General features: G+C 34.7%; 3 protein-coding genes across 6 annotated transcripts in view; all 3 read left to right on the forward strand.

Annotated features, from left to right (window-relative positions):
* Positions 1-1,270: 1,270 nt before the first annotated feature.
* On the forward strand, positions 1,271-9,992 carry LOC21408883 (golgin candidate 5). 2 transcript variants are annotated; one of them, XM_024166707.1, is made up of 20 exons: positions 1,271-1,696; positions 1,980-2,146; positions 2,675-3,819; positions 3,949-4,020; positions 4,283-4,357; positions 5,003-5,117; positions 5,575-5,636; positions 5,754-5,801; positions 6,322-6,606; positions 6,694-6,753; positions 6,839-6,922; positions 7,036-7,101; positions 7,195-7,293; positions 7,384-7,602; positions 8,114-8,234; positions 8,309-8,529; positions 8,759-8,818; positions 8,944-9,057; positions 9,441-9,515; positions 9,616-9,992. In XM_024166707.1, exons 2-20 carry the CDS (start codon positions 1,987-1,989, stop codon positions 9,649-9,651), a joined length of 3,117 nt encoding a protein of 1,038 aa, XP_024022475.1. In that variant the 5' UTR covers positions 1,271-1,696; positions 1,980-1,986; the 3' UTR covers positions 9,652-9,992. The 2 variants fall into 2 exon arrangements, with proteins under 2 accessions (XP_024022475.1, XP_024022476.1); XM_024166708.1 differs by having other exon boundaries at positions 1,984-2,146.
* Positions 9,993-11,839: 1,847 nt separating this feature from the next.
* Positions 11,840-16,539, forward strand: LOC112091936 (probable plastidic glucose transporter 3). Of its 3 annotated transcripts, none has more exons than XM_024166718.1 (15): positions 11,840-12,178; positions 12,451-12,559; positions 12,905-13,010; positions 13,101-13,168; positions 13,262-13,394; positions 13,950-14,049; positions 14,165-14,277; positions 14,399-14,492; positions 14,642-14,795; positions 15,009-15,152; positions 15,243-15,316; positions 15,408-15,496; positions 15,707-15,821; positions 15,951-16,135; positions 16,307-16,539. In XM_024166718.1, the coding sequence occupies exons 2-14, from the start codon at positions 12,496-12,498 to the stop codon at positions 16,131-16,133; spliced, it is 1,437 nt and encodes a 478-aa protein (XP_024022486.1). In that variant the 5' UTR covers positions 11,840-12,178; positions 12,451-12,495; the 3' UTR covers positions 16,134-16,135; positions 16,307-16,539. The 3 variants fall into 3 exon arrangements, with proteins under 3 accessions (XP_024022486.1, XP_024022485.1, XP_024022484.1); XM_024166717.1 differs by lacking the exon at positions 11,840-12,178 and adding an exon at positions 12,235-12,295 and having other exon boundaries at positions 16,260-16,539; XM_024166716.1 differs by lacking the exon at positions 11,840-12,178 and adding an exon at positions 12,235-12,295.
* Positions 16,540-22,254: 5,715 nt separating this feature from the next.
* LOC21408884 (cytochrome c-type biogenesis CcmH-like mitochondrial protein) overlaps positions 22,255-23,268 on the forward strand; it is a 3,881-nt gene continuing 2,867 nt past the window's right edge. Inside the window, exon 1 of the mRNA XM_010099785.2 lies at positions 22,255-22,486. The gene's annotated coding sequence lies outside the window, so the exon portion shown is untranslated. The remainder of the gene's footprint in view (positions 22,487-23,268) is intronic.

The raw sequence follows: 23,268 nt of genomic DNA on the forward strand, positions 1-23,268 counted from the left end.
TAGACCGTTGGATCGCCTTTTTTTTTCCCCTCTTATATGTGCTTGAGGATTTAAATGAGATGTACATAGTTGAAACGAGGAGCTTTCTAACCGTTGGATCTAAAGAAAATGTAACCGTTGGATCATCCCAGCTGGACGGATTAAATTAAATGCAGACAATATTTTTTTTTTCCTTAAGATATATTACAATTTATTACCCAAAAAAGTTCCTGAAAACGACAAAACTTAAAAGCGACGGTAAATATTAAACAACAATAACAACAAAATAACCATTACATAACAAAAAGTAATGGCGTAAAATTAAAAAAGATAAGAAAAATTAATGGCGCAAAATTATATAAAAAAAAAAACGCCCTAAAAGAAGCTCAATAGATATTTTATTATTTTGTAACATAAAAATTATTTGGTTTATTTATTGTTCTGCAAAGTTATTTATTTTTATCAAGTTTCTTACTTAATGAATTTTGTTTTGTTTTAATAAGAGTCTTTTTAACTCTTTATCTCTCTCCCCCACACAAGCTAGAGAAAACAGAGTGGATGGTCGCCGGAGTTTCAGGGCCGCCTCGGGGCGCGTAGTTACGCTACTGATCGTCTATTCGTGAGTTTCTTGTTGGTAATGGTGGTGTAGCGTATAATGGTTCCGTTTAAGTGTATCTAAACCAGTTTAGAACTTACAAACCGAACGAATGAGTTTTGTTTCTAGGCGAATTTGTAGTTTAGTGGCTAAGATCTCTTGGCTGGCTATTTCTCTCGATGGCTCATTAATTGATTGCTCTTTACTAGAGGCTTCTAACAATGGTAGTCAGAGGTTTTTTCATTTTTTCAATGTAATTTTTGTGTTTATAATAAGGGCAGTGGTCTCCCTACCTGACCCTCGTTTGTTTTGCTGTTTGTTGTCAATTTTTGATGATCAACTTAAGGCCATTTGTATGTTTTCTGATAGGATTGTCTTGGTCCGACTAAAATTTTTTCTATGCCGTGTAGTTGTCCCCTCTTTGTGGGTTTGGCGATCTATCCCTCTAGCATTTGAAAGCTTATCTCAATGGGAGAGATTTCTTTAATTTGAGTTTTATGTGTGCTCTTTATTAGTGTGCCTATGTATTCTTCCGTTTTCAGGCTTCAAACGTGTGTACGTCTCTTTAATAGATCATTAACATTATACTGAGATGATTATTTATTAATTTTTAATTAAAAAATATGTAAATATAACAGTTAAAAAAAAAGTCTAACCTACTTGAAACCGGAGGAGAATCTTTCTTAAAAAAAGAGAAGGGAAAAAAAACGGAGATAAAATAATGAACGTTGCATACATCGGTGCAAATAAGCAATATCGGAATTTCGGACAAGATCGGCTAGATCGAACAGGAACTTTCTATTCTAATATTAATTTGTTTTATTTTTTTTTCCTTTTCCTTTTTCTTTTTTGAGAAATTAATTATGAACCTTTAGCTACACAGATACAGATTACAGTAATTTAGTATCAGATTGAACGATCTTCGCGTCTATTTCAGAAGCGCCCAGCCCCCCTCGTGTCCCAGCCATTTCTCTCTCTGATTCCGCCATTAACGAAACCGAAACAAGCACCGATTTCACACAAAATTTGCCATAACTCAACATAGAAAGCTTCATGATTTGACTCTCGAACACCCGAGGCGTTTCCTTCACTTCTTCCCAACTCAATCGGACCCCTAACCAGGTTCTGAATTATTTTTCTATTGAATTTTCGATTTCCTTATTGTAGATTTCAATTCCATATTCTAGTATCAAATTCATCCAATTACGAACTCCGATCTGAACCTTGTTATGTTATCCATACCTAATTATTGTATAGTCTAAGTACGGCTAACTTCTGATTGATCCATTTGTTCTTCATGAATTATCCATTTATTTTCGAAGGTATTGATGTAAAATGTGGAGGTTTTGATGTGTTTTGAAATGGCGGGTTGTAATTTGAATGGAATCTGATTTGATCTTTGTAGCCAGAAGATGGCGTGGTTTAGTGGGAATATTTCGTTGGGGAACATCGCCGATCTCGCCGGAGGGGCGGTGAATAAGCTCCAGGAGAGCGTCAAGAGTATCGAGAAGAATTTCGATAGCGCTCTCGGGTACGATGAGAAAGAGAAGGCCGATTCCTCTGGCAATGAAGGTACTTCAGTTCATACGTTCATACGTAGATGTAATAAATATGTTTGCAAGCTCAGTTAAACATCCTTTGCACCATTGTTTTTCCCATCTTTTCTCAGTTCCTCTAAATATTTGCATCTTGAAAAAGATCAATAATAATCAATTCTGTTTGCGCTCCGAAAATAATCAGTTAAACCTCCTGTTACTTGGCTCTCTGGGATTAACTGTAAACTTGGACATCCTGAATTCTAGTCCCACCAGGGGCTTTTTTACTGGTGACGTGTATGCCTTTCTGGGCTGTCTCATTGGTATTTGAGGGGAAAAGAAAAAGAAAAAGAAAAAGAAAAAGAGATGATCTATTTGGGCACCCATTTTTTTATTGCCTTGCTGAAAGGATGGTTTTGTTACTATGTTGTGCTGGCGGGATTCCGTCCAAACTTCAAAGTTATTGAGTAAAATAATGTTTGTTATAGTTAATATTGTGTTACCTTGTATAGAAGTTGAGATTTTAGGTTTAGACTGATCCGTGGTCTCTTCTTAATGCCTCCAGCTTCAGGATTATGGAGTTCATCCACTGACAGGAAAGCGCTCTTTAATCCTGTTATGGCATTTATGGGACACAGAAGTACAGAAAGTGATGCCGAGTCGTCGCAGAAACCCGAATCTGTCGGATCACCTGAAGTCGAGAAACCATCAGGAGAGCAGGAATCTCCTCAGCATCCATCTATGTCAGAGGAAAAAGAAGGGGTCCATACTGACAAACCACCGATGGCTGCACTGGAAGAGGCTGGTGTGAAAGAAGAAAGGGAAGTTGTGACAGCAGAAACAAGTGACGAACATCAAGAAATGGTAGATGGAATAAATGCTGTTATGTCAGATCCTGAAAAGGTTGAAACTGTATCATCTTTGGTGCCTGCTGAACCACCCGAAGCTGCTGTTCAAAATTTTGAGCTGTCAGATTCCGTTGAAAATCAGGAAAGGGAAGAGATGTTAGGAGTTGAAGCCTTAAGGAAATTAGAATCTGTGCAAGAAAAATCAGGAGCCCCTAAGGTAGATCAAGTTGAGGGTACTGATGTTGTGCCTAAGGAGACAGATAATTTCACCAATGTGCATGAGAACATGCATGAACAGAAGGACGAAGTGGAGAGCACTGATGAACAGAAGACACAAGTGGAGAGCACTGAAGAACAGAAGACACAAGTGGAGAGCACTGATGAACAGAAGACACAAGTGGAGAGCCCTGATGAACAAAAAGCACAAGTAGAGAGCTCCGAAGAGCAGAAGACACATGTAGAGAGCACTGATGAACAGAAGGCACAAGCTGAGAGTGTAGAGATATCTCCAGTTCAAACTGGGGGGTTGACAGATACTAAAACTGGAAGTGGAGGTACAGCAGAGCCCTCTGGTTTAACTGAGAATGGCAGCGCTGGACAAACTTTTAATGATGAATTGCCAAGTGCAGTTCCTTCAGATGAGGCTTCAGAGACGGTTCCTGAGCAGGTTTCAACTAAGAACAATATAGTGGTTGGAGTGGATCAGCATGTTGATGATAAACAAAGTTATGTTAGTGAGCAACATTTGAGATCAAGAATAAGTGCTTCTGGCGCTTCAGATTCTGCAGTTGAACTGGAAAGAGTTAAAAAGGAGATGAAAATGTTGGAAAATGCTTTGCAAGGTGCTGCAAGACAAGCTCAGGTGTGTGATGTGATTATTTGGATCATCTTATTTTCTGTGCATCATTTGGATATGTTCTAGGTAACATTCTTTTAAAATTTAAATGCATTTCTACAGTTATGAACTGCCTATCCATTTGATTTTTCCCAGGCAAAGGCTGATGAGATTGCCAAGTTAATGAATGAAAATGAGCAATTAAAATTGGTGATCGAGGATTTGAAGGTGCGTATACTTTTTCTATTATTAAGTTATTATATGTACTTAGATAAGACACACACACACAAGCACCAATTTATTGTTATCTCATCTATTCACTCACCTATTTTCGTAGGAATGCCCTTCCAGTAGTTACTGTTCCGATGCATTCTCTCTGTTTTTTTTTTTTTTTTTATCTTTTCCCTCCCTACATTCATTCACATAAGTTGGAGAGGCCTTATTTTTCAAGTGTTTGTATTTTAACTGCTGAAATTTTTGCATCTATCAGAGAAAAACAAGTGATGTAGAAATTGAGACTTTGAGGGAGGAATACCATCAGAGGGTTGCAACTCTCGAAAGGAAGGTATATCTGTTCATTTAGTCTTGTTCATATGGTCTTGTTTGTATTTTAGCTTGAGTTGTGGTTCATATTTTAATACTCGTCATATTCTTTCACATAAAAGGTGTAGTGAATAGTGAATAATAAATATTCAACACAATCAATCTTACTCTGGGCTTACTTAGATTGTTAACTACGATGCCATCTAGATTGCATGGAAGTATATGGTTAATGGACTTTTAGAAACAATGAGTTACGGTCTCGCATCAGTATTTTTGCTTGTTGCACTATCAAGATATGATGCATATGGATGCAACATACAAGTTCATGTTAGGACTAAATTATATATTGTACAAGGAACGTTGATGTTTATTCCCATCTTAAAGTGAATGATTTTCCTTTGTACTTGCATAGTACAATCACCAATGATTGATGAAGTCCCTGTTTGAGTTCTATTTAAGGACCCTTGGCTTTAATTATTGTTTAAAAAGAAAGCAATATCAGTGTTGAAATGTGCAATTGAAGGTGAATATACGTTGAAGTATAGTACTGGTTGCTAGTGCAGCATTAGATTATGATTGCCATCTCGTTATGTGTAACATAGACATATAGACCCACACGTGTTAAATCTTCATTTTTGTTTGATAACTTTTAATGTACGTGAATCAGGTTTATGCTCTTACTAAGGAAAGGGATACTCTTCGGAGGGAACAGAGTAAAAAAAGTGATGCAGCTGCTCTTTTGAAGGAAAAAGATGAAATTATCAACCAGGTTATGGCTGAAGGTAAAGATTTTTGAAAACTGTCATAGTTGCATGCAATAGACAACCCCTGCCCAATACTTTGCGTTTTATTCCTTGACACATGAAGTGCATTAACCTTAACGTGATTATGTGTTTTGTTTTCTGATATTAAAACTCTTGGATGTCTCCTTGGTCAATAGGACCTGCTGTTATAAGAAGAGTCGGGGAGGATGAATTGTGATTTCAGCAGATTATTATTGAAAGAGTTTCCAACTAGGTTCAATGCTCCAGCTAATTTGACGCATAAAATGAATTCTAAAGATGCTTTTTCCATCTTCTCAAACATGCCTTGTTGTTTATTTCCGAAACAAAGAGCATGTCTTCTCTTATTGTACGATAGAGGTTTGTTTTTTTGGTTTTAATATAGTCTGTCTAAAGGAGCAACGAGGCCTTCCTTTCATGGATGGTTCATATTTGAAGATGTTTTTTTATTGTACAGGCGAAGAGCTTTCAAAAAAGCAGGCTGCTCAAGAGGGTCAGATTAGAAAATTAAGGGCTCAGGTATCGGATCATGCTGATATGTCATCCAACTTTTCCTTCTTTACCTTTTATTTTTTTTATTTTTATATATATGTTATGTTATTCATTGTTCTTTTCTTTTTGTCTTGTGAAAGCTAGATTAGGGAGCTTGAGGAAGAGAAGAAGGGGTTGGTTACTAAGCTTCAGGTAATTGATTACTCTAGAGTGTACGAAAATTGTTATTAAGGCTTTCATTCTTCTGAACACTAAAAAACAACCATCTCGTTCAGTCGAATAAAACTTAAATAATTGGCGTGGACTTCCCTTAACTTAATAAGTCGGAGTAGTCTTTCTGGAAATTTAGTTGGATTTAAGCCTTTGTTTTCAACATTGGCTGGCTGGTTCATGCTTAATTTTTAAATTTGACTTAGTCTTCATATTAGATATGGGGTTCAGTTCTCAAAGTTTGAAGATCTTTAAATGTCTTTGGTGTATTCAGCCTACTGTTTGATCCCTTGCTTAGATTGTTTCTTGCGTATTGTTGCCAATTATTTTAGGATATTCGTTTTTGAAAAAGAAAGTTTAAAAGAATTTGGAAGCACGTGGAATTCTTTACGTAGTTTAAACACTCTTCTAATTTTAGTTTGCTGGTATTTAAAAGTTTGCTGGTATTGCTGCTTGGACTCGTTCAGAATGAATAATGGGTATACATGACAAATATCACCAGGTAGAAGAGAATAAAGTAGAGAGTATAAAGCGGGACAAGACAGCTACAGAGAAGTTGTTGCAGGAGACAATAGAAAGACACCAATCAGAACTTGCATTGCAAAAAGAATTTTATACCAATGCTTTGAATGCTGCCAAGGAGGCTGAAGCTTTGGCAGAGGCACGTGCGAACAACGAAGCAAGATCAGAACTAGAGAGTCGTCTAAGGGAGGCTGAGGAACGTGAATCTATGCTAGTTCAGGCACTTGAAGATTTGAGGCAAACTCTAAGCAGAAAGGAGCAGCAGGTTTTTGTTCTGTTGGTTGTTTTTTTGTTTGGTTCCAATAAATGGCTTAAAATTGTTGTTTTATTTGTGTTCTTTATTCTTTGCTAGGCTGTATTTAGAGAAGACATGCTTCGCCGGGACATTGAAGACCTTCAGAAACGTTATCAAGTGTGTTAAGCTCCCTCGGCTGAAGTTAAAGCTTTGCTTTCTTTTTTTTTCTCTCACCTGACTTCCGATTTAATTTGGCTTGTAGGCAAGTGAACGGCGCTGTGAGGAGTTGATCACACAAGTTCCTGAATCTACGAGGCCTCTTCTGAGGCAGATTGAAGCTATGCAGGTATGCATATTTCAGATGCATTTTTGGTATGTCACGAAGAGAAATGGTGGCCTTTCCATTTACTCGGGTCAACTAATTAGGTTCTTTTTGACATGTCCCTTTATTTGTAACAGGAAACAACTGCTAGAAGAGCAGAAGCTTGGGCGGCTGTAGAAAGATCCCTAAATTCTCGGTTCCAGGTCTGCATATTATTCATGCAATATATGGTTCAACTGAAACTTATACATCTTTTAAAAAGAAAATGGGAATATTTATTCTTGTTGAACGTATAGGAGGCAGAGGCCAAAGCTGCAGCTGCTGAGGAAAGAGAGCGATCTGTGAATGAACGCTTATCTCAGACCTTATCTCGAATTAATGTTCTTGAGGCTCAGGTTCTCCTCTTTATGGGTTATATTCTGTTGCATAATATACTTGGGGATTCAATTAGTATGATATTAACTTATGCTAGATATATATTTCAGATTTCTTGCCTTAGAGCTGAGCAGACACAGTTAAGCAAGTCTCTTGAAAAAGAGAGAAAAAGGGCAGCTGAAAATAGGCAGGAGTACCATGTAGCAAAGGAAGAAGCTGACACGCAGGAAGGTCGTGCTAACCAGCTTGAAGAAGAAATAAGGGAACTCAAGCGTAAACATAAGCAAGAGTTACATGAAGCTCTAACGCATAGGGAACTGCTACAACAGGTATTCTCGTTATTTAGTAAAGGCTTTTTTATCAGCTTTTTTTGTCTTTTTTTTCTTTTCTTTTCTTGTAAGTTTTTTTCTATCTTTAGTTAGAACTATTGAAGTTTAGTATGTTGCATCTTTGGTTGTTTGACTGCCTAGTTTACATTATAATTAAGTTATTAGTTCCCATTGTTTTTGTTTGGGTTTCTCTCAAAATTTGATCATACATAGAGCATTTGTAGTGTTTAGAACGAATTAATTTGATACTTGTCACATTCATCCATATAATAAGCATTGACGAAGTGGGTGGATAGACACAAATGAGATTTTTCTATGCCTCCAATCCAAACGATGGAGAATGCAACAAGGATGCATCCCACTAAGCTTATTGGGAGCCTTTTTTTTCCTTTTGATGATTTTCTTTGTAGACCATCCCCACCTTTTTTTTTTTTTTTTTTTTTTTTTTTTTTGGGTTTAATGCTATTCAGTTTTCCTGAATTAAACCTTTGAATTGAATTTGAATTGCCAGGAGATAGAAAAGGAGAAAGCTGCTCGTTTGGATTTGGAAAGGACAGCTCGCGTCCATTCTGTTGTCCATTCTGTTGTACCTGATCAAACTCCCATTAGGCAGAATTCTGTGTTTGAGAATGGTATGACACTTAAATTCTATTATATCATTCCATTTTTCTTCCCATGTGATATTGATTTTCTCACCTTTTTCCAGGAAACTTGAGCCGAAGACCTTCAAGTGCTAGCAGCCTTGGGAGCATGGAGGAAAGCTATTATCTGCAAGCTTCTCTGGACTCATCTGATGGTTTATCGGAGAGGAAGAATGCTGGAGAGGTAACCTTGAACCCCTATTATATGAAGAGTATGACACCAGGTGCTTTTGAATCTGCTCTTCGTCAAAAGGAGGGTGAACTTGCATCATACATGTCCCGTTTGGTAAGTTCCCCCACTTTTCCCAGGTTCTCCTATGCAACAACTTTGGCACCACATATTTTCATATTGAGTGCTGTCGCATAACCCATATGTGAGCTATGTGGAGAGCTTCGTTTATTTGCTTTAGCAATTTTTTTATTAGTACCATTACAAAGTTTGTGAGTTCTATTAATCTTTATCAAGTTTAAATCTTTTTGTATTTTTAATAATTTACTCTTATAATTTCCTCAAGGCATCAATGGAATCTATCCGCGATTCTCTTGCTGAGGAGTTGGTCAAAATGACCGAGCAGGTGCGTATCTATTTGTTACCTGTCCTTTGACCTATGCTGTCTGTTGAATTTTTTCCCCTTCCTGTTAATTTCACTTGGGTCCATGCTTTCGCAACTGAACTTGAGAATTCCGTACATTGTTCCAGTGTGAAAAGTTAAGGGCAGAGGCTTCCACATTACCTGGTATTCGGGCCGAGTTGGAATCACTGAGGAGGAGACACTCTGCAGCGCTGGAGCTAATGGGTGAACGTGATGAAGAGGTATAACTAGCTTCCTACTTAAGTTCCTTTTGCTTTATTATAAAACTAATGCGGGCGTTGAAGTTTGAATGTCGTGAGATGGTGTCTATCTTGATTTATGTGAAGGCGTTCTGTTTCTAAGATGGTTTTCCATATTAGATTAGATTGTAAGGTCTTCTCACCTTTCATGTTTCCTTGAAATCAACTCTAAAGCTTCAAAAGAAGCCTCTTTCCTGCATTGACAAGCATCACAGGCTTGAACTTAAGGAAGTAGTTCGTGCCTTACCTAAAATAGCGCTACATTAGTTGCTTGATAATTCAGAATTTGAGTAATACCTGCAATGCTCGTGGATAGCTATTACTAACACATGTGACATTCCTTTGGTTTTCTTTATGTGGTGTAGCTCGAGGAACTCCGTGCTGATATTATAGACTTGAAGGAGATGTACAGAGAGCAAATAAACTTGCTTGTGAATAAGGTATTTCGCTCAGCAAGATTTAGCAATTTCTGTTTCTTAGTTCTCATCCTTTTTTTCCACCTTGTACATACCGAATACTTACACTTTCCTATACTTACAGATCCAAATTTTGAGTTCATCAATTGGAAATTCATAGCAAATGAACGTCTAAGGTATGAAGCCATTTGCCAATTCTCGTCTTTCATGGTATAGATGATGGATTTACTCAGGAGAACGCAATTGGCTGCTAAAATGTTTTCCCTCCATACCCGTTTTTTGAAGTATGTTTTGAGCTGTAGTGTTTAGGCAACCATAGACAAGGGTATTTCTTTTTTTTTTTGTTCCTTTTTTAAAAAAAAACACCTTGATATGCATGTAACTATTGACTTGCTGTATAGCACGAATGTTGTTGTGTCAAGTATCAAACTTGAAAAATTTTCAAGTTTTCCTTATTGATATATTTCTAATAAATAAAGTGCATTCATTTCTTTTTTCCCTGGAAAACATATTGTAGTTCACGTTCTCTTGTGCCTCAGTTCCATTACTAGTTTGTCAAATGGGAGTTTCGCGCGTCTCCTTTATTTTTCCCATTTTGTGCCCTTGTTTTCAATCCAAATCCTTTGATCACATAACTACTATATCGTTACTATCTACACTGGACTTGGAATCTACAGGGTCCCGCAATTTAGATTCCGAACGAGCTAGCTAGAGAAGATTGGCGACGTCTGTAATGGTCCAAAATGAAAAGAATTTCAAGGCATGAGCTTTAAAAATCAGAACCAATACCGATGTGAATGTGTCGTACTATTGTCCAGGAGATCATGCCTGATTCATCCGGAGCTCCAGTTTCAAATTAGCGTTCATATGGAGAATAGTCGTCATGCATGCTTAATTTTGTCATTTGCCAAAACGCCTTTTATTCCATAATTCGCAGTTAACGAATGGATGCTGAATATCCATTTTAGTGAAAGTTATGTTATCATGTCACGTTAAAGCTTTCACAATGCGTATGGGGCTCTCTCAATGTCTCTTTCCGAGTTGGAACCGCTGGTTTCTGCACTAACACGTGAAACTTTCTTTGAGGTTTCGTCCTTGTGAGTTACAATCTCTCGAATGGACAGGCACTACGTAGTGTTCATGAATTTTGCCAAAATTTTCATGTGATTATGCATCGCTTTATGGCCCTTTGGTCCATACTTCTCTCGCGTTTAATTTTATCACTAGATGATATCTTCCTAATCAAACTCGTGTTTCTTACAACTACATGTATGTTGAGTTCGACATTTATAGTATTTTTTTCTTTTTGCCTTGCTATTTCAAGAGGACTAATGCCATGACTTTTGCAGGCTGACCTAGCGACAACCGAAATTACAACAATAATAAAATAAAAAATAAAAAATAAAATCTAATGAATATTTTCCCCCTCCCCCTTTGCTTCCATTTTGTGTGGCTTAAGTTGCAAGTAACCAAGGATTTGTTACGATTTAGTAGAGCACAAATAAAGGGTGCATCAGATCAGTCAATACAGTTCTACTTTGACGTTATCTTTTTAATTATTTTTGCTAAAAAACGTTATCTTCTTCTTATTGCTTGTTGTTCACCTTTCCTAACCCAAAAAAAAAAAAAAAAAAGAAAGCCATAAATTTGGAGAAAATAAAAGAACCAATCAACAATTCCCCCATTATGATAATTCTTTAATCTCATCCTTAACACAACGATTTAAAAATTTCCTACCCAAACAAAATGAAGAAGAAGAAGACGGGACAAAACAATCAGCTCAATGCAATTGACCCAAAAACTGATAAATGAATGAAAAAATATATCTTAAAAAAAAGCCACAAAAGGCCAAAAAGCTGTGAAAGATCGTGTCAGCATACGATTGGACAAAAAGAATCATTCGCAGATTGCAAAACACCTGATCCAGTTACCTGCTAACAATCGGGAACATTTACTCTCAATTATTTCACTAATTTAATTTTAAATTTTAAATTTTATTATAATAAAAAAATTTTAAAAATAATCATATTTAATTTTTTTTACTATAATAAAAAATTTACATCTTAATTTAAATTAAAAATTCAAATTAATATAAACTATAGTCATATGAGAGCAGATCTAGTACTCTCTTTTGAAAAAAAAAAAAGATTGGACAAAAAGCTGTGAAAGATCGTGTCAGCATACGATTGGACAAAAGGAATCATTCTCCAACTACAAAACACCTGATCCAGTTACCCGCCAACAATCAGGAACAGGTGTCGTTGTGGTCCTCTGAGAGCAAATCTAGTACTCTGAGAGCAGGTATCACCGTCTTAGATCCGTGTTTGCTTTACACCCCCAGTTTTCTCAGCTAACAAACGCCATGCGATAGTCATTATATTGTCATCATCATCACTCTTCATATGTAAGACTGATTACTCTCATAACAATAATAATAAGAAAAGTATAAAAAAAATCAATAAAATAAATAAAAGGGATGATCTCTCAGATTTCCTTGTCTTCGCTCCAAAAGTTGGCAGACACCCACAAATTATAAGTCATTAATGATTAAACCACTGATACTGACTCCTCCAGCGCATTTTAGCACTCACCTGTTCTTCTCCTTCTTCTTCTTCTTCTTCTTCAATCCTCTTTCGCTCTCGCATTAAATTCAATCAGATCGTTTTCCACCTCTACATTTCACCAAGGTACTCATCCCTCCCTCCCTCCCTCTCTCTCTCTCTCTCTCTCTCTCTCTCTCTCTCGTACGAAAGGAATATAAACAGTTCTTAGTTTGTTATCTCTCTGTTGAGAAGAAAGATATGGTGAGTTTTTAGTATTTCTGATCTTCAGAGCGAAAATGTTTTGATTTTCTTATATTCTTGTTTGCTGTGCCTCTTCATCAAACACATCTACATTGCATCTAACATATAATGAGAGTACTTAAAAGTTTTTTTTTTTTTTTTTTTGGTTGTTGCAGGCAGAATACGGTGTAGCGGAGTTTGCAGGTTTGCATAGTTCTGAAATGCGGGGGCGTCAGCGTGGGACGTCGAAGGACCACACCAGTGCTCACGACAAAGAAACTTCTGGTTCTCTCTCTTTATTTCTTCCTTATTTGATCATGGATTTATTAATTTTTTTTAATTATTTTTTGGAGGCTGGGGCTAGATATTTCTTAAAAATAGCCTTTTATCAGCTGGATTTTTCACGTTTTTGGTCTCAACATTGTGACTTATTTTAGAAAGGCCATCCTTTAGGATGCTATAACGCTTTGTAAAAATTTCATCCTTACATTGTAAGACACATTTTGTTAAAATTTATCTTCTTGTGTGAGAACAAGACATGTTGAAAGCTTTTTTTTCCTTTTTATTAAAAAAAAAAAAGGAATTATAACTGACATTCATGGTGCTTTTTTATATGGACTTTTTTGTTAGTACGTTTACTCAGCGGCAAAGATGTTGGGAACCCTTCATGGAAACGCTCTTTACCTCATATGCTTGTCGCGATTCTTTCTTCGTTCTTGTTTGGTTACCATCTCGGGTATCTATCAAATCCTTGTTTGCTTTTTGTGAAAATTTTGTTGCAAGAATTGTAATTTTTATTATGTGTTCTGTTATTTTGCCGATGCAGAGTGGTTAATGAGACACTAGAAAGTATTTCCGTGGACCTCGACTTTAGTGGGAGTACCTTAGCCGAAGGTATTTCATTTTATTGGCGTTCTAAATGGATTTGGGTTTTTCTGTACTGAATGCACTCAAAAAGATTTCTATCTTTTGTTGTATTGATTGTAGGTCTAGTGGTGAGTACATGTTTAGGAGGTGCATTTGTTGGATCTATATTTAGCGGCTCGATTGCAGATGGAGTTGGGCGTCGGAGGGCGTTTCAGCTCTGTGCGCTGCCAATGATAATTGGTGCATCACTAAGGTCTGCAATATATGCGTGCAATACTTATTGTTTTTTATTTTTTTTAATTGCTTAACCAAATAGATGCTCCTACAATATGTGTTTTCCCAAAGGGAAAATCTTCCCTTTCTTTCTGTTTCTGAATCTACCTGCCTTCGGTGGGAATTGTGTCAGTCTAGCCACTCTAGCATTTCTTCTAATGAAACTCACTTAACAAAAGCAAAAGGAGATTACCAAAGAAACTTGTCAGCCTCATTTTCACTGGATTTTCTTTATTTGTGCGTGTTCATCATGTTGTCTGTAAGTTTGCATTTTACTCTCTCATTTATTGACTGCTATGACTGGGATTAGCAGAAATTGGGGAAGAGCAAATGCTAGAAATGAATCACGTCACAACCAACCACTGATATACATAACACTTCCTAGAGATGATACTCCATATATCGTACTTAGGTTCTTTCGAACGAATGGAATGATTTTTCTTTTAAATTTCTGACAACTTGCATGTAGCATGTTCGTGGTGTAGTTAATGATAGCTTGCGCAAGGCTTACCAGAGAATTCAAATAATCTTGCAGTGCAACGACTAAAGGTCTGTGGGGTATGCTTCTAGGGAGGTTTTTAGTTGGAATTGGAATGGGCATTGGCCCAGCTGTTGCAGCTCTCTATGTAGCAGAGGTGCGAGATATGTTCTTTTTACTAACAATTGAAATCTGCAAGATTGTATACTCCTGTTTGTAATAGCCTTTGTTTTAAGTTACTTCTATGTCTAATGCTTCATCCACATGAACAGATTTCTCCGGCCTTTATAAGAGGCACATTTGGTAGTGCCACACAAATTGCTGCATGTCTTGGAATTATGGCGGCTCTCTTTATTGGACTCCCAGCTAAGGAAATAGTGGGTTGGTAAGACGTTTAAATTAACCTTTGAAATAATTGGTCTTTTCTGTTGTTAAGGTGACAACTTCATTTATGCCTGTGACAAACTTTGTACAAAGACGTTCTATGAATCTGAGTTTGTCCTCAGGTGGCGGGTTTGTTTTTGGGTATCTGCTGTTCCTGCTGCAGTACTTGCTTTTCTCATGGAGTTCTGTGCAGAGAGCCCCCATTGGCTTTTCAAGGTTAAATACTATCATGTGTTAGTCATCAGTCTCATTAACAGTAATTTTCTTCATAACACACCTACTTAACATATCAAACAAAATCACGAGACTCATATTTGATTTGTTTTCATTCCGCTGTACTTATGGTTTTTTATCATTTGGTTCAGAAAGGAAGAGGCCCTGAAGCTGAAGCTGAATTCGAAAAGCTTTTAGGAGGAATACATGTCAAATCTGCAATGGCGGAACTGTCCAAGTTCGATAGAGGGGATGAATCGGATACAGTTAAGTTGTCAGACCTACTCCATGGCCGGCATTTTAAAGGTATAAATTCTTTGTTATAAAGCCTAAGACCCTTTGATCTAATGGCACGGGGAGGGGGGTTGGGGAGAGCTTTCGGTGGGGTCGTGTGGGATCGTAACACATAATCTTTTTTTCTTCTTTTCGATAGGACACATGCTATATAACATATGCTTAGTTTATGTCATCTGTATGTTTCCCTCTACGTGATTGCCTCATCATTTCAATATTTTGCAGCGGTTTTCATGGGCTCTACCCTTTTTGCTTTTCAACAGCTATCTGGCATAAATGCTGTTTTCTATTTCTCTTCTACCGTCTTTAAAAGCTTTGGGGTACCGTCAGATGTTGCAAACATATGCGTGGGAATCTCAAATTTGTTTGGTACAGATTCCTCTTACTTTGCATCTTTGACAGATATGCATATAATGCATGTATGTACATGGATTTAGTTTACTCCTTATGCAACTTCAGGATCGGTAATTGCGATGACATTGATGGATAAACTTGGAAGAAAAGTGCTTCTGCTCGGAAGTTTTTCTGGCATGGTAACCTCTAAAAGAAGAAAAAAAAAATACTGTTTGAATAATGGACGTCAACCAACAAATGACATGTTCTCTGACCGCATTTCTTCTTTAGGTAGTGTCATTGGTCCTCCAAATAATTGCAGCAAGCTCTTTCGCATCGGGATCTAGGGCATTGTACCTATCAGTTGGTGGCATGCTTCTGTAAGTGGCGAATCTTCTACAACTTTAACTATATAGGAGAGTAGGAGACAAAGAATGAACATGAAGGAAAACTTAGCATCAAGACAAAGTTGCTAGATCACGTCATCTGAAAAGTTTTATCTTTACACGATTTGAATCCATTTAGATTAAGATAAGCTCAGAAGCTTTTGTTATATTACTCTTATTTGGCTAAACGCGAAACAAATGCAGATTTGTCTTAATGTTTGCTCTCGGTGCTGGTCCAGTCCCCAGTCTCCTTCTTTCTGAAATATTTCCTGGTCGGATTAGGGCCAAGGGAATGGCAGTTTGCATGGCTGTTCATTGGGTAACTTTCAAATCTGGTCTTTCTTGCTATGAATTCTGGCTTCTAGTTTTGTTCCATAAAGTGCCTATTTTCTGATCGAGTTGTTAAGATTGTTTGTGTCTCGCTGATAAAGATTGGTGCCTTTAACAGGTGATAAATTTCTTCGTCGGTCTATTGTTTTTGCGCTTGCTCGAGCAAATTGGGGCGCAATATTTGTATTCGCTCTTCGCCGCCTTTTGTTTCACCGCAGTGATCTTTGTGAAGAGAAATGTGGTGGAAACGAAAGGAAAAACACTCCAAGAAATTGAGATTGCACTTGTTCCACCAGCGTAAAGGTATTAATCATTTTTGTAATGACTCTAGATAAATTTCTTATGTTATCCTTATTTTTGATGCTGCTTTTTTCCGCATCTAATCTTTCTACCGTACATTATTGTGCATTTTTATTTTTACTTGCAGGCAAGATAATAACATTCACTTTTATCTGCATATTCTTAAAACTACAGACTCTATAGTTATCAACTGGGCTAAGACGATTCCATCATGTGCTCACATTCGAAGGCCAATGTATATTGTTGGAGTGTTTTTTTTTTTTTTTTTTTTTTTTGGTTCGAGTATTTTTGTGAGCGCATTGATGTTATTTTGTATTGGAATTTATGGATGTAACTACTAAATGATAGACCAAAAGCTAAAAAATTGTATGTCACTTTAATAAACAAACTCAGAAAATATCATGTAACCCCTGCTGGAAGCTATCTGATCCGTCCATCTCCTTACTGACGGGTGGGAGCTAATTGGTATAGCTTTGTTAACTAAATCTATTCATCTGAAATTCTAACGAATGAAAACAAAATTATGTTTTATCCCATGAGTGGGTTAATAATAACCAATAATGTTGAGAGAATCTCTTCTTGTGATTTTAACATGTGTAGTAATTTAATGGAAATCAAATGATAAATCAAGTCCTGAAAATTTATTTCAAAAAAAAAATCAAGTCCTGAAAATCAATATTCTCTCTCTCTTGCTTTATGAATGAAAACAATTTTTTTTTTTTTTTTTGCGTGGAAAATTTTGAGAAATAATTAACCGACTGATATACACCATTTTTTTTTTAATTTTAAGCTTTTTTTTAATGTAATTTCAAGCTTCTAAGTGATTGGTACGTAATTATTTTCGTCAATTGTGAATTTCTAATGAATATTTTTTTTTTTAAAAAAATTTGAGCTTTTACGTTATTGATATGTAATTTTAATATGGAAGGGACCAAAATATTTTAAAATGTTAAATTTGGAGGATGGTAAGCTATTCTTTAAGGAAACTTTTACGTCTATATCTATAGATATATAAAAAGAATGCATAAGCAAGAAGCTGGCGGTTGACCAGTTTGCTTGTGTATCGGGCATTTTTTTTTCTCCTTTTTTTTATTAAGCCTGGACGTACTTTTGTTAACCTAACAGTATCTGTAAGTGCAATTTGTCTTTCTTGTTATCAGTGTTTCTCTTTCTTCTTCAAACCTTCGCTTTTCTTTTTAATTTCTGTGTATTATTTTAATAGTTTGTCTTTTTGTTATCAACATAATTACGTTTTTTTTTTTCTTAAAATATATTTTTTTCTTTCCTTTTCCTGTGCTATGTTTGATTACCTTTCATTTTGTGCTTCTTTATTTTTAGGTGAGTATTATTAGTGGATGTTGGATAACTACTTTTAGGAGTATGAATTGGTAATGTATTTCTTTAGAAGAAGGAAACATAATGAATGAGAGAGAAAATAAATTACAGAGAATAATTAAATAGTTATGTAAATTAATTACTTAAAAGTGTACAATAAAAAAAAGAAAAAAAAAACAATGAACAATTGTATATGCTTTTCTTCTTATAATAAATTACTATAAAAAATCTCTATTATAAGAAGCGTGGATGGACATGAAGATTTCGTACTTCAACTCCTGCTTGCTTATTTTCAGTTTTTTTAAAGCTTTTTTTTAAAAAAAAAAAATTTACTTTGCTTGCTTGCTTTAAACCTTTTTTTTAAATTGTATTTTTCAACTTTTTTTCCTTTCCATTGTCTTTAATTGTTTTTTAAATGCTGTTCTTTTTTTCTTCTTCTTCTTCTTTTTTCAATCTTTTATATTTCATTGTTTCCCATTAAAATATTTTTTCATTAATTTTCTCTTTAAACACCTTCTTATTTTTTCTTACTTTCATTACTTTTATCTCTAAACACCTTCTTATTTTTTCTTACTTTCATAAATATTTTCACTTGTTTTGCTTGCTTGCTTTCAAGCTGCTTCCTTTTTTTTTTTTTTTTTTTACTTTATTTGCTTGCTTTCAAGTTTTTTTTTTAAATTGTAATTTTCAGCTTTTATCCTTTCTGTTTTCTTTAATTATATTTTAAATGTTGTTCTTTTTCTTCTTCTTTTTTAAATATTGTATTTTTCATTGTTTCCCATTAAAATAATATTTTCATTTATTCTCTCTTTAAACACCTCATTTTTTTTCACTTGTGAATATTCTCCATTACTATATATGTATACTTATAGTAGAGAAGATGTATATATTTTTTCAACTATCATTATACATAATATAAAATTGTTGATTTTCATGGAACCATAATTTTATTTAGGTTAAAATTTAAAACTCCTAATATTTTAAACCGTTATTGGAAAAATATGTATGATTATCATTTTTTAGTTTGTAAATAATTATAAATTGGCTATATTTAATTTATGTTTATCATTATTAAAACATTGTTTGCGCCCCATAAAAAGACATGGTTAGCATTGACTTAAAAAAGAATAAGTCAAATTATTAAGATATTTATTTATTTCTTTGTAAAGATATAATGAAAAAAAATGTGTTTGTATTGAAACATTACTCATCATATTTAATAATTTTAAATAAATTTGAAAAAAAAAATATGCACATTGTAAATTGAAAAAAAAATGTTAATTAATAACGAGACGTGCCTAAGCTAGTTAGTTAATAATAGTTCTATTCCGTATGACTAAGATATTAAATATAGATCTATAAGTATCATTATTAAGATAATGCAAATTAATAAACTAAATTTGTAATTACAAGCGAAAAAATATTCTTAATTAATTTTAGTAAAACATGCTACTTATACTGAATTTTTAGTAAAAATATGACAACTTTTATTTACATTTCTTATATCTTTTCATGATAAGAAAATATTTTCTATGTTAAAAGGTATAAACTCATTAAATATTTCAAATTTAGATATATATATATATATATATATATATTTTTCCAAACATGTAACTTTATCATCAAAACTTCTTGTGTTCTATCGCAAGAATGTTCCACTATTATATTCTTTTGAGAATTATGTGCTTCAAATATTTTAATTTTAAAGTGAATAATGTAATTGAAATGTTAATAAATAAATAACGAGTTTTGACATTTTATTTTTCTTAAAAAAATCATAAAATCCCATGTTAAAAAAACAACATAAAATAAATCAACTGTAAGAATTTTTTTTTTCTAAGAAGTTATACAACGGCCTAACTGTTATTTTACATCTATAAAATTCCACCTTTTATTCCTCTTAACATTTTCAAAATTGATATTCACATAATCATTTTCTGAAATAGTATTGTTACTAATCAACACGTGCCAAAGGCACGTGTCACACTCACTAGTTTCATAAAAATTGAGGACTTCTTTATATAATAATAATAATAATAATAATAATAATTTCCTAGCAAATAATAATAATAAATTACAAAAAATTATATTTAAATTATACCTTTTGTAACACTTTACTCTTGATCTTTAAAACATAACATATATTTCCCTTGACCAATGAAATGTTAACAAAAAAGACCTAATTCGTTAGGTTTTTAACTGAAATTTACATTTAATTTGCTATTTTAAAGGTATTTTAATTATTTTATGGTTTAAAATTTAATTTGAACATAAACTAATTTAAATATTAAAAAAACTTCATAAATTTTTTTATTCTACCAAATAAAGTTCATAGAATTTTTAACTTACATTCTATCAATAATGTATGTATCATAATTAAAAGTTTAAATTTAAATTATTTCTAAATTCAAACTAAATTTTAAACCATTAAGCTATCAAAATACCCCAAAAATAACAAATTGCATGTCAATTTCTCCTAAAAAACCTAACATAATGGGATTTTTTTGCTAACATTCCATTGTTCAATGAGAACATATATTACGTTTTAAAGATTGAGAGTAAAGTGTTACGAGAGGTATAATTCAGGAGAAGTTTTTGTAATTAATCTTAATTATTATAGGGCATGTCTATGGTAGGGGCGTTTTTTCCCTGTCGGTAGGGTATAATTTAAGACAATTATATTTGAATATGACGGTAGAAAAGGATGAAGCACTACCAAAATAAACTGAAAACTCCTACATATGATAATTACAACATTCCTTTTTTAAAAAAAAAATGATTATTTTAATAAATATCCTCCTCAAAATGTCCCTTAATTTTTTAAAACAGGTCAAAACACCTCTTGATGTATATAAAAGTATTCAAAACACCCCTTCATCCATATTTGTGTGTCATTTGGATAGAAAATGCATAATGACAGTTGAAATGAGTATTTAAAAATTAATTAAAGATATTTAACTAATAAAAATTAATAATAATGAATATTAAAAATAATAAAGAAACAAAACTTATATATTAAAATCAATAAAAAATAATAAAAAACCCCCAAAAAAGTTATTCTTTCTTTTTGCTTTACTTGAGTTGCAGAGAAAAAAACCCAAACCCTAGAGCTGCTTGTACCCATGCCTTTGGTGAGAGAGGACGTTCTTGGTTTGCGAGGTTGGTTTCGATGACTAAAGCTGCTTCTGGAGCAGAGGTTACCTCCGTAAGGGGTGGAGGTGGTTTGCGAATACGGTCAGTGGCCGAGAGAAGGCGTACCAAATCGACGACTTAGGGCAAAGGAGTTCCGACGCTTCGGGAGGCGGTAATTGGGGACAGGCTGAAGGTGGATGACGAAGTGGGCGAAGGGAGGCTGGGTTCAACGACGTTCATTTGGGTCGATGAGTTGGAGACCAGATCAGCTTGGGTCGGTGTCGTGGGGAGCATATTGGGGATGGGTTGGTACTGGAGAATGAGTGGCCGCCTCAGGAGGCGGTAGGGCTGTAAGAAATCATCCCAAACCCGACGAATCCGGCTGAGCCAAGCCGACCCTACTCGAAAATCACGGGTTTCCAATTTTTTATTTAATTTTCAGTTTTAATTATGCTTAACCCGCACTGCGCGGGTAGGGGCACGGGGTGGGGTTACATGAACCCGAGGTAACCCTACCCAGCCGAACATGTTCAAAGTAGGTAAAATAATGTCCAACACTTCAAATTCTTACTTTCATAAGTTTATGAACTTTATGCATTTAAACTGTTAACTTATTTATGTTTTGGATTCACGATTTGTGTAAAAAATGCTTGTATGCCATAGTTGTTGAATTAGGACATTCTTTATTTATATTGGAAGTGTTTGATTTCAAAGTGAGTGTTTTAATTGTTCACCTTGCATTTAGACCCCCTCTTGAAGGAAATGCATGTTCTGTTTGATAATGATTTTTTCTGTAACAAGCACATATTAATTGACTAAAAAGTGATCATGTGGTCCTTGAGATCACCAACCCGAGTAACCCGACCCTACCCGAGGTCACCCGAAAGGTTGCGGGTTTGTAGACTTAAGAGAGTGCCGCGGCCTAAAATTTTCTCAACCCGCACTGGTCGGGTAGGCTCAATTTTTTAGCTCAATCCTACCCTACCCGGCTGATTTACACCCCTAGGAGGCGGCAATGGCCTCGGGGGCTAGGTTGATTTCTATTTTCGTTTTTTTAATTTTTGTTTTGGTTTTTTTCTTAGCCTTTGAATGTTATTTGATTTTTGTGTCATTTTATATTAAGGGGTTATTTGGTTAGGGGATTCGTATCCCGATTCGAATCATAGTTCATGGTTCGTTATAGTATTTTTTCTCATAAAAAATACACGTAAATAAAAAATAGTTCTAATCTCGTGATTTTAATTCATGAACTAAACATCTTCTAAGTAATTGGTTTTTTATCAACAATTAAGGTTACATTTTAAAATATTTTTTATTAACTTGTAATGGCATGACCCTATAGCAGTCTGTTAAAATTATAAACAGAAATAAACGGATGGGTTGTCGTTTTCTATACCTTAGGAAGTATTTTAAATCGTTTTGAAAAAAAAAAAAAAAAAAAAAAAACATTTTAAAACAATGTACATATTTCACGCATTTACGAAAATAATTCTTAAAAAAAAAATTTTAATTAAGGCTCATTTAGTTTATTAATTTGAGTTTTTAATTTGAGTTAAGATATAATTTTATGTGAGAATTTTTTACTGTAATAAAAAAATTAGATGTGATTGTCTATAAGAGTTTTTATTATAGGAAAACTCAAATTCTAAATGAAATGAACTGAGTATCTTCTTCCCTTCTCCACCATCGGACCCAAACTTTCCCCACAGCTGGAGAATCATCCCCGAGAAGATCTCTCGACTTCGTTCCGCACGATACCAAAGTCGGCAGCTTGGCCCCCTTCGCCCCCCACTGTTGAACCCCTAAAGACTCGGCCACCTTCGAGATTTGGCCCCTCCTCCGACGGCGCCGCCACAAACCAGACAAAACCCGTTACCCTTTATGCAAGTACGCAAGCCCTTTCTTCTAGTTTTTGACCAGCACCTCCCATGAATTAGTTCTCATTTTTCACTTCTCAAAAAGAACTTTGATTATCTTCCTTTTTTCTTTACGATTATATTTCTTCGAACAACAAATTCAATATCTTGGTCTAAAAAAATGTAGATGTTGATGGATTTGAAAGGATCTTTTCATCAATAAACTTGGTTACTAGTACAGTGGGTGATTTTGTCTAAATTCCTGAAGTACTTTGCTAATTGGAACTCAACCTTGAACTCAAAAGTGAATCAGCCGCTTCAAACAAATAAACGGAAAAAAGAAAAAGAAATACGGGTTGAAAACACCCAAAAATTGCTGCCGAAACAACAATCGTGTAAGCATTTGGAGATATGCCTAAGTATTTTAGGTTGTTTAATGAAATGTTTGCTTTCATGTTTTTCTTCGTCAAAAGTTTTCTTTTTTCTTCATTTCTTGTAATTTCTTTTCACCGACGATGACGCCGTGGGTGGAGGGCACTATGGTGGCGGATGGAGAGTTGCCGGAGGCGGCGGATGGAGTTCGCCAGTTTGGGGGTTCACAATCAGATCTGGGTTTGGGTTTGAAGCTTCAAAATTTTTTTTTTTTTTTTTGGCATAATCAAGTGTAGCTTATTTTACACTTAGGTCTTATTAACTTCTTGGATTTTAATTTTTTAATTTTAACACATCTTTTTTTGTTCGTAAAATTTTAATTTAAATTGAAATATAATATTTTTTAAAAAATTTTAATTATAATAAAAAATATTAAATATT

This window comes from Morus notabilis, unplaced genomic scaffold (genome assembly GCF_000414095.1).
Source record: "Morus notabilis unplaced genomic scaffold, ASM41409v2 Scaffold307, whole genome shotgun sequence".
Lineage (NCBI taxonomy): Eukaryota > Viridiplantae > Streptophyta > Magnoliopsida > Rosales > Moraceae > Morus > Morus notabilis.

What these genes read in the sequence shown, in the direction of transcription:
- LOC112091936 (XM_024166717.1), top strand. An exon ending in TCACGACAAAGAAACTTCTG is followed by an intron (nt 12,560 to 12,904) that starts GTTCTCTCTCTT and finishes CTTTTTTGTTAG; the next exon opens with TACGTTTACTCAGCGGCAAA. An exon ending in GCTAAGGAAATAGTGGGTTG is followed by an intron (nt 14,278 to 14,398) that starts GTAAGACGTTTA and finishes GTTTGTCCTCAG; the next exon opens with GTGGCGGGTTTGTTTTTGGG.
- LOC21408883 (XM_024166707.1), top strand. Translation starts at nt 1,987, where the DNA reads ATGGCGTGGTTTAGTGGGAATATTTCGTTGGGGAACATCGCCGATCTC. An exon ending in TGGTGATCGAGGATTTGAAG is followed by an intron (nt 4,021 to 4,282) that starts GTGCGTATACTT and finishes TGCATCTATCAG; the next exon opens with AGAAAAACAAGTGATGTAGA. An exon ending in TTGCAACTCTCGAAAGGAAG is followed by an intron (nt 4,358 to 5,002) that starts GTATATCTGTTC and finishes TACGTGAATCAG; the next exon opens with GTTTATGCTCTTACTAAGGA.